Below are 10376 nucleotides of genomic sequence, written 5' to 3' on the forward strand. Positions count from 1 at the left end.
AGTTTTTTATGCCACTGGGTGGGCGTTTATGATTCCATGTGAACATCATGAAGGAACTGCTTCATATTTTTGGCACAAAAACTCGCTTCGACTCAAGGATGATCCTCATAATCAAAGCTTTGATGTTCCTCGTGACACTTTAGGCCATAACTTACAAAAATGTCTAATAGGAAAAAATCCTATTAGATGTCGTCAAAATAATGACAACATCATATTCTGCAAAAACCGCAAGAGAGTAATTCTAGTTATAATGCATTTCACAAGATTCGCCTTGTTTTTAAGGGTCTCCTAAAAGCCCCATCGCAGGTGAGCGATTGAAGCACCTATAAATGAGAAGGCAGGAATGCCGTTGATTGACACATGACAACGATATGAGCTACAGAACTTTGGAAAAGTCTCAAGCCACCCATTGTTTCTTTTTATTTTGCTGAGAAAATTGCAAATGGGTGCAATAATTTATCGAAACATGTGCAAGCAAACATAGAAATGCAGTGTATGGAGCTTGTACAATTCTATTTGAACTGAACTTTCTTGTTTTCTTGTAATTTCTTTAAGTAGTCTTCAGGAAAGGTTCTGCAGGCTTCTTAAAGGCCATTCAATGCTCTTCTTTGGATGTTGGCTACCTTCTGTTCTCTGTGAAGATGATCCCACACTGCTTCAGTGTGTTTCATTGCGTGCTTTTCTAGCCAGGTTTGCTTTTACTGAATTAGAGGTGTGTTTGGGATCACTGAAAAATCTGATGCTTTTCTGATGGTTCCAACACCACTTGCTGAAATGCATCCCCAAACCATGACAGCGCCTCCACTGTTTTGCAGATGGCTGCAGACACTCACTGTTGTTCATCTCTCCTGACCTCCTCTCTATATACTGATGATTTGAATGAATTATCTTGAATGAACAGTAGATGGATCAACTGAAGGGATAGATGCATCACTCAGATCCTGTGTCAGGTCTTTGCTGCAGTTTTCCTTTTTTCTAGATATGCCAAATCTTTAGCTAATAGCACTTTGGGTATTACCTTGTTGGTGCAAAAATGCCTTCAAACTTTGATATCTTTGGCATTTTTATAGCTTCAACTGAAAATGAGTGGGGAAAAAAACAAAAAAACAACAACAAAACTGATGTTCAAGAAAATGTTTTAAAAATTACTATCAAGTTTGGCTTTTTGGAAGCAAAACATAAAGAAATGAAGGGTGGGCCAAGACTTTTGCACAACACTGTACATTAGAGGGTAACCTAGGCAACCTGGAATGTCCGCTAGTGACCAACTGTCAGAGACAAAGCCGGGAGTGAAACGAACAAATTGTTCCCTGTGTGGACGGGGCTTTAATCGCATGCTTGGAAAAACTGTTTTTCTTATTTAGAGAGTTCTCAAGTGCAACCACAAATACAACCTTCTGAGAAGGTCTCACATTTAAACACATCCATGTAGTTCGCAAACAGGCAATACAAAATCACAACAATATGAGCTTTTGTACAAAATCATAGTTAAACTGGTGTTTGATGTGTCCTCAAAATAAACCAACAAGGAGCTGTTAAAGCTTGCGTGAATACCCTGCAGGTATCCTTCACTCTCCAAGAAGTTTGCATGTTTTTTTTTCTCGTCTGTTCTAATATGCATCTGGTTTACTTCAATAATGAGCCCGTAATGTGTTTTGCTTTAAGATTCTTGTAAGATGGCACTACATATCTAAGAAAACTGGTCTGTTTCTGTGTAAAAGCCACACAAACCCAACAAACCCTCATCTAGGGTCATTTTCAAAAAAACAAAACAAAAAAAAACAATTCACAAAATTACCCAGAATGGGCCGCGAGTAGCCAAATGAATAAAAAGAAATATGTGACACAATAACACAGGTCTTGGTCTTGAAAGAACAGTTTGACATTTTAGAAGTTACACTTTTGTATTCTGTCTGAGAGATCAGTGAGAGGTGACTGCACTCTCAAAGAGGAGGCTGAAGGCAGATGGCTGTTTGATAAGCACAAATCCCAGCAACATCTAGCTGGAAAGGCTAATTTAATCTTCCTACTGTCACCTCTAAAGCTCTGGAATATCTTTTTAGGTGGTTTATATTAATGTATGTGTTTTGGGTTTCACCCTGAATCGAAGTTTTCAGTCTTTATCCCGTTCTAAGTTAATTATCTGGTCTTTGCAGCTTCAATATCACCACACAGACATGAGGGTGATATTGATTTTCTCACCAAAACTAACAGGAGAAAAGAGGACTCGAATATTTCTAAAATGTCAAACATTTTTACAACCATTGACAAAGTAAGTATTAGCTGTATGACTGTCTTATCGACTATAATGATGTTTCTATTTTTGCAAAACATCTGTAACCCTCAGGTTCGTCTTGCACAAATCAATCTTTCCGATCACTGTGACCCTCAGCACCACCTTCTCTGTTGTGATCAAACCCAGGCGTGGATGCTGCCCGCCCAGTCCAGCAGCCTCCCTCTGTACCAGGCGCGCTTGATTGGCTGAATGAAAAGCAGGAGTCGAAACTTTCGGAGCAGCCCGCAGAAGACTGCCGCCGCCACAATCACGAGCGGAGACATCATCACAAAGCCCAGGATGATGAGGGCAGAGCAGCTGTTGTCATCGAGATAATGGCAGATGGCAGAGGGTGCATCAAGGACCTGCAAGGACAAACACAGGAGGGAGAGTAGATGAGACAGAGGTGCTCCAAAACATGTGATGAGCACTTTGGCTTCAGCAGAAGCTCCATCTCATCTGTGAAAAAGCAAATAGGCAGGATTTGTATTCATTAAATATGAGGCGTGTTTGGATGTGTGCTGAGGGTGCAGTAGTGGGACTGTGTGGGCAGTGGGGCGTGACAGAGTTTCTCCCTGCCTCGCTCTTTCTCTCTGCAAGATAAGAGTGTGCTCAGTGCTGTCAGTAAACCTCAGAGCTGTCAGTCACCTGCAAGCGAGAGGAGGAGGAGGACAGCAGGTGGTCAGATAGTAAAAGTCAGAAGCTTGCAAAAAGCAGAGAGACAAAGCTAGCAGCAAAGTTAGCAGCTGAAACTCACACCTGTGTGAGGACGCAGTGACATTGTTACAAGAGCTTACAATTCAGACACATCTGATGACCACTTTTTACTAAATGGTTTTTCAATTTGAAAAGAAAGTAAATGTCACTGTTTTTCTTCTTAAAACATACAGCACTTCATGTGTTCCACATTTTTGTTGTGTTACAGCCTTTTTCAAAACGGATTTAATTCATTTTTCACCTCACATTTTGACACACAAACACAAAATGAAAAATTCTTGGAAATGTACTACAAAGAAAAAATAAAAATATAACACGTACATTTTTATAAATATTCACAGCCTTTTCACAGGTAAAGTCAGGTGATTGGACATGATTTGGAAAGACACACACCTGCCTATATAAGGTCCCATAGCTGACAGTGCGCGTCAGAGCACCAACCAAGGCATGAAGTTCAAGGAATGGTCTGTAGGCCTATAAACAAGATTGTATCAAGGCATGCGTGTGGGGAAGAGTACAGTGTGAGTACACGAAGTGGGAAACTAGTCAGGGTGGATGGAAAGATGAACATCCTTAATGATAACCTGCTTCAGAGAGCTCTGGACCTTGGATGGGGCAAAAATGTATCTTCCAACAGGACAACGATCCTAAGCACACGGCCAAGATAACAAAGGAGTGGCTCAGCCATAGCCTAGGTTTGAACTCAACTGAACTTTAGTCAAGAGATCTGAAATTCACACCCATCCAGCCTGATTGGAGCTTGAGAGGTTTTGCAAAGAAGCACAGGGCACCTCTGTGATGTGGTGGGGAGATTAACATCATGGTTATACAGCCAACAACTCTGCAGCAACTGTGTGATGCTATCATGTTGACATGGAGCAAAATATCTGAGGAACATTTCCAGCACCTTGTTGAATTGATACCCCCAAGAAGCAATCATCAACGATTATTATTATTATTCAGGCAAAAGGGGGTCCAACCCAGTATTAGCAAGCTGAAATAAAGTGTCCAGTGAGTGTACATCGCATACTTGTCTCACACAAATCTGTTAGAAAAATGCAAGCGGAGACACTTTCATGACTAAATCGCATGTTAAGGCATATTAAATGTAAAGAGTCACTCTCATTTTACTATTGTTTCTATTTCTTTTGCACAAGTGATTCTGATTCTAAGCTAAAAGTTGTTTTTTCTAAATGCACTGTAGCAACAGCGGTGTTTAATACACACCTGCAAGCGCACACACCCCTCCGCGAAGTGTAAAGTGATGCTTTCACTGAGTACATTTCCTTCCTTGACAGTGTGTCTGTGCACAGCTGGTGCTGGCACCAAATCAGACTGTCTTGTCTTCCCTCGCTTCGTGCTCTGCTGCCACAAGAGGAAGAAGTCTGACTGACATTGTCTGTAATTGCTTGGCCTGTTCTGACATTCACTCTGGCCTAATCGTGATTATATTCTCGTTCTGTGTCCCCTTGTTGCATGTTTTTAATTCATGTGCAGTGCCCTACATGGCTGTGCACAAATCACTCCTAACTGAGACAACCAGGGTCTTCAGCCGGGCTTTGATTTTATGACCTATCGGGTAAGCTAAGGACCGAACTGTAGCTCTCTCCTGCCTGACTTGGTACGATGCCCAGGTCCACTGCTCTTTACTGATTTAACTGCATTTCGTCTATCTCACACAAGAAGAGCCGCACCTGTCAGAAATGCTGACAAACTCCAACATTCAAACTCAAGTTACCGTGTTTGTTTTGCTGTGCAAACCCAGAGAATATGTCTGAACACCTCTGAGGGGAAGGTGTGAGGTACACATGTAGAAAATGCTGCCAAGAAGACTTGGCCTGAAGGCTGACTGTTTGCCTTCTCCAGGTTCCAGAGCCAACCTTAATGACAGATAATCCTCCTATTGTTTACAAATGGCATGGGCTTACTTGCCTAAACTTCCAGAGAAGTTAAAGAAGACTCAGTGGCAGAGCAGATTCCTTCTCTCAAATGATTTGAACTGACTCTTAGACTTGTATGCAAATATTTGGGCAGCCCTGAGCAGATATCTTGTTGGTTGTTTAATGAAAAGAAGTACATACTACCCTGCAGCAACAGATTCAAACACTTATTTTAGCTTAATTGTTTTATTTAATTAAAAAGAAATAGGACAAAATAATAGACTGTGCCAAATATTACAGCCAGGTAACAGAGGCTCTCTGTGCAGGGATTTTCACCCACTCCTCTTGCAGATCACTTTTTATCTCACCGGAGATTTTCAATGATGGTCAGGTCCATGGAAGTCCAGGGCCACTCTCAACACTTTAGCTGATGTTTCATGAAGTCGTGCATTGTTCCATTTTGGATCATCATCCTTTCGGAGAAGTAACCCTCTTTACACTTAGGTTTTTCTTCCTTGATTGGCTGCAGGATTAATTTTGTGATATTTCTCTCAAAAAGGCTTGTTTGTGTTGGTGCAGCATAACCTCGAAGCAGAATATTTATTCGCCTGTTTGAACAAGATGCTCCAAAAGCTGCATCTCCTGTTTTTTTCTTCATAACCTAAAAACCTCAGTTTTAACTCTGAAATGACTCAGACTTGTTTGTGTTTCTTTAGGTGCTTTACAGGTTACAATTTTTCTTCTGCTGACTCTCCTATGCTAACCCTGCGTGCGCATCAACCCTCCCCAATGGAAAGGTGCACCACGAGGCCTGTGTCAGTCCCTCATGTTTATCTTTTCGTCCATCAGACGTCCATTTCTTGCTTTTCAAAGTGTTGGCATGACTTCTGTGCCTGCCTTCAAAGAAGTTTCTATGCTGCTTTGTAGTAGTCATTTCCAGCTCCTCTGTCAGTTTTACTTCAGAAGTGCTTGTCAGATGTTACTGCAGGGTTTGAAGAGTCGGAGTCTCTGATAACTCCTAGTAATTCTTCACCTGCCTTGCAAATGCCAGGAAGTAAATTAAAGCCCTGAGCACTAATGGAGCGCTAAGCCTTTACAAGTAAATGTGTGCCTGAAACATTTGTTTTGCAGGGTCTGTTTTTGTCTTCTTTTCACTTCATAAATACAAACAAAATATGTATTTTTAACCAAATACATTTGTACACTTAGATAAGTACTAGCCTCTTGTGCCTGCGTTATAAACGTGGAGGCACCAGACATACACTATATTGCCAAAAGTATTCACTCATCCATCCAAATCATTATATTTAGGTGTTACAATCACTTTCATGGTCACATGTGTGTAAAATCAAGCGCCTAGGCATGCAGTCTGCTTCTACAAACATTTGTGAAAGAATGGGTCGGTCTCAGGAGCTCAGTGAATTCCAGCGTGGTGCTGTGATAAGACGCCGCCTGTGCAACAAGTCCAGCTGTAAAGTTTCCACACTACTAAATACTCCATAGTCAGCTGTTAGTGTTGCTATAACAAAGTGGAAGCGATTGGGAATGACAGCAACTCAGCCATGAAGTGGTAGGTCATGTAAAATCACAGAGCATGGTCAGCGGATGCTGAGGTGCATAGTGTGCCGAGACCTACAAACTTCATGTGGCCTTCAGATCAGCTCAAGAAAAGTGTGTAGAGAACTTCATTAAATGGGTTTCCATGGCCGAGCAGCTGCATCAGACGCAGTGGTTTAAAGCATACCTCCACTGGACTCTAGAGCAGTGGAGACGTGTCCTCTGGAGTGACAAATCACATTTCTTCATCTGTCAGTCTGAGTTTGTTGGTTCCAAGGGGAACAGTACTTGTCTGAGAGTATTGTGCCAAATGTAAAGTTTGGTGGAGGAAGGATTATGGTGTGGGGTTGTTTTTTAGGAGTTGGGGTCGGCCCCTTAGTTCCAGCAACAGGAACTGTTAAAGCTTCAGCAATCCAAGACATTTTGTACAATTTCATATCCAGTTCCTGTTCCAACATGACTGAGCACCAGTGCAGAAAGACATGGATGAGCGAGTTTAGTGTGGAAGAACTTGACTAGCCTGCACAGAGTCCTGACCTCAGCCTGACAGAACACCTCTGTGAGCCAGGCCTTCTCTTCCAACAACTGTGTCCGACATCACAAATGTACTTCTGGAAGAAAAATCAAAAATTCCCATGAACACTCCTAAACCTGTGGAAGGCATACCGGGAAAAGTTTGATGCTATTAGAGTTGCAAAGGCACAACATCAAATTAAACCTTATGGATTAAGAATTGGATGTCATTCAAGTTCATACGCGTGTGAAGGCAGATGAGGGAATACGTTTGGCGATATGATGTAAGTAACAAACGCAACACTAATGTTGTCACTTAATAAACAGCAGCTTATCAATTCAGCTAATAGAAATGGAGCAACGTCACCATTTATCTGGAGCCATGACTTAATAAATCCACTGTAGATTAATTATCAGGTGTCTGTTTTGACTCAAAGGTCTCTCAAGGGAAATACCTCTTTAGTTGCTAAATTCTACTTGCTACAGAAAATATTGTAATTGCATCTCTGCACGTAAGCATGTTTCTTCAAAATTATAAACATGTTAAAATAACGGCTCTCCTTATTGTCTGTCATATATGTACCGTTAGTGCTGTGGACACTCAGATTAAACATGGCCAATAGAGACGTCAGCGTATGAACAACTGATCCCTGTGAAACAGAAGCTTGGGGTTTTTTTTCTACTCTTGGCTCTGTGTGATGTCATCTAAGGCTACCAGTTCTGTGCAAACCTTTTGTTCATGAGGTAGACCGGTCAGAAGAAAGTCAGCTTAGAGGATGGAGAAATTGAGCTAAAACAGCTTGTTTTAGACAGAGGATAGACTGAGGGACTGCCCTAATGTCCTGTACCAGATAAACAAGGATTATGCAAGGTCTGATAGAGCCCGAGAATAGAAACATGGAGCTGGAAATGAGCATAACAAGTCCCCTTGAAAATGAATGAACTCTTCCAAACATACAGTTACAGAAAGCAGACTGTTTACTGTGCCTGCGTCTGTGTCCAGTAAATCAGGACAGTGTACAAGTTATACAGAAGCAGTTGTTCCAGTTCGTTTAGTGTGTGTGTGCATGTGTGTGTGTGTTTGCAGTGTGACAGATGGTTCCCTCAGTCTACTTGGCAAGATAGAGAGAGAGAGGAAACTCTTACAATATAAAAGGACTGTTGGGGGACATAATCTGTGTTGAAGGGGTGTAAAAATAAAAAATTCAGTGCATAACTTGGCTATCTAAATTTCCATTATCTTGCATTGTTAAAGTGCTGCCCGATGGGGCCCATTGTGATTCCCAACACCACTAAACAGCATCCTGTGTCCAACGTTATAGTTTTAACCCTTTGGCCCTGTGTCTCTATCAACTTTTGCTAAGTATTCTCTGAAATTTCATCCGCAGGCATGACTAACTCAGATAAGACTTTGCAATCTAACATGTGGTGATAAATGGCACTCTCTGCTACAGATTTTTACAGCTTACCCTGGAGTGGCAGAGGAAACCAGCATACAGCAGCAGCCCTGCAGGCAGGAGCACCACAGAGAAGACCACAGCCAGGAGCAGAGCGCTGGCTAAGACCACGCACAGGTTCCAGAGGATGAGAGCCGCCCCGCAGGCCACGCAGCCACACCTTCCCCTACGGCTGCCCCAAGCGCTGCCCCCGCTGTGAGCCACAGGCGGGGGAAGCATCTTCACGCCCTCTCCGATCCAGAAATCTTCCTCTTTCTCCTCCTCGGCAGAACCGCCGTCGTCCAGGTCCACGTCCATACCGCACATCCTGTGAGACAGCGTCTGATCGAGTTAATGTTTTACTTTACGAGCTACGGAATGACGCTGTGCTGCAGGAGTCCTTTTTTTAAAAAAAAAATCTTGCACATCATTACTGTGGCTATTTAAACTGAGCCTATTTTACATTCATGGACAATATCTGCATGTTTTAACCAGTCCATTTCTTTTTATTTATCACCACTATTATGTTGACTCAAACAACCATACGTAGCTAAAGTATCCTCTCCAGGCTGGATGCTGTAATTATATATGCATGCCTGCTGAATTTTGAAACTTAAATTAAATAATTGAGGTGCAAACAGAGCTCTGTCCCTGAATTGCCTCCTTTTCCTTTTCCATTCAACGAGCCAATAGCCCATCAGACCATGGAAATGGGAACTTAAAGCCTATATTGACTTCACCTATACACACATACTGTATCCACACTTTTTCAGTATCTTCCCGTCACTCGTCTGGTCGATCTCTTCGATCACGTCTTTGTCACTAAAGCCAAAAAGAAATACATTTCTTTTTTTACTTGAATGACTAAATCCTTAAAGCTTAAACGACCTGCTGCTGAGCTAGAGGCACAAACCACATATGGACATCCATGTAGGTGGCAAATTAGAGGAAAATAAAAGACCCTTAAACAGAGTCTGTTTTGCTGTGGATGCAAATTGTTTTTGTCTACTTGTATCCCTCTGTACCAACGTTTAAATGATTACACACTCCTCCAGGAGGAAAATGCCCCTCATCCACAGGGCACCAGGGCTCACTGACTGGTTTGATGAGTAAGAAAATGATTTGACCCATGTGACCTTACAGTCACCGCATCTCAATACAAATGAACCGATATGGGTGACTCTGGACAGATTTGTAAGCCAGTGTTGGTAGAGGAAGCATGGACACCATATTATCCAAAACACATCTTTTGGTGTTTTGGTTAATATGGTGTCCATGCTTCCTCTACCAATCAATGCTAATGTGCACCGCAGCAGTTCTCATGACCCAACACCTTACCAAGACTTTCAGTTTTCCTTTAATTTGTCAGCCACTGGTATGTTCTGCTTCCTCTCAGTTTTATTGACTCCACTAAAATCATTTTTATTTTTTATTTTAGCTTCACACTGGTTTTTCTTCTAATCACACGCACTAAACAAGCAGAATTATTTTTTCTTACCTTGATGTAGCTGTAAACCGCGGTAATCCCTGTGTGTTTGAGAAAATTCTCTCCCAGCAATCGACTCTGAACTTTTAGTTTCCGAGCAAATATAACGGCAGGTGCCAGTTCAAGAGCAGAGCAGCGGCAGAGGAGCACCTGTGAGTCGGACTCAAGTGATGCTGCTGCGCTCTCGGGATCCTCTGTGCGCCCGCGGAAGCGAGCGACTCCGGAGCGCGCTCTCCAATGTTAAAGTGCGCGCTCACGCGGTTGCTTGACAGCTTGGACTATTTTTCCTAAGTGTTTGTATAGTAGGGGGTGGGGGGACAGTGTGTCACAAGACCCCTTTATCAACGACAAAGTAAAGTGAACAGGGAGGGCCACAGAGGAGGAGGAGGATGGTGTCATGGTTACACGTCACCGCTGTTGCTACATTTTCTCTATAAAGTTTCACTTAAAAACGTGATCTACTATTTAAACATTAGTTGCTCATACTTAGTTGCCAGTTTGTGGAAAATCGT

The 10376-nt window shown here is 42.3% G+C and overlaps 1 protein-coding gene across 2 annotated transcripts; it reads right to left on the reverse strand.

Annotated features, from left to right (window-relative positions):
* Window positions 1-447: 447 nt before the first annotated feature.
* Window positions 448-10061, reverse strand: tmem88bl (transmembrane protein 88b-like). 2 transcript variants are annotated; one of them, XM_082534502.1, is made up of 4 exons: window positions 9877-10061; window positions 9133-9200; window positions 8412-8706; window positions 448-2640 (listed from the first exon to the last, which is right to left on the reverse strand). In XM_082534502.1, exons 3-4 carry the CDS (start codon window positions 8703-8705, stop codon window positions 2413-2415), a joined length of 522 nt encoding a protein of 173 aa, XP_082390628.1. In that variant the 5' UTR covers window position 8706; window positions 9133-9200; window positions 9877-10061; the 3' UTR covers window positions 448-2412. The 2 variants fall into 2 exon arrangements, with proteins under 2 accessions (XP_082390628.1, XP_082390627.1); XM_082534501.1 differs by lacking the exon at window positions 9133-9200.
* Between the last annotated feature and the right edge of the window lie 315 nt (window positions 10062-10376).

The sequence above is a fragment of the Aulonocara stuartgranti genome, assembly GCF_965226115.1.
Source record: "Aulonocara stuartgranti genome assembly, chromosome: 5".
In the NCBI taxonomy this organism is placed as follows: Eukaryota; Metazoa; Chordata; class Actinopteri; order Cichliformes; family Cichlidae; genus Aulonocara; species Aulonocara stuartgranti.

Bases quoted from the DNA above. Each gene is read 5' to 3' on its own strand.
- tmem88bl (XM_082534501.1), bottom strand. From the start codon at position 8,705: ATGTGCGGTATGGACGTGGACCTGGACGACGGCGGTTCTGCCGAGGAG. The intron at 2,641-8,411 runs GTAAGCTGTAAA...TTGTCCTTGCAG, and splicing joins GTTTCCTCTGCCACTCCAGG to GTCCTTGATGCACCCTCTGC.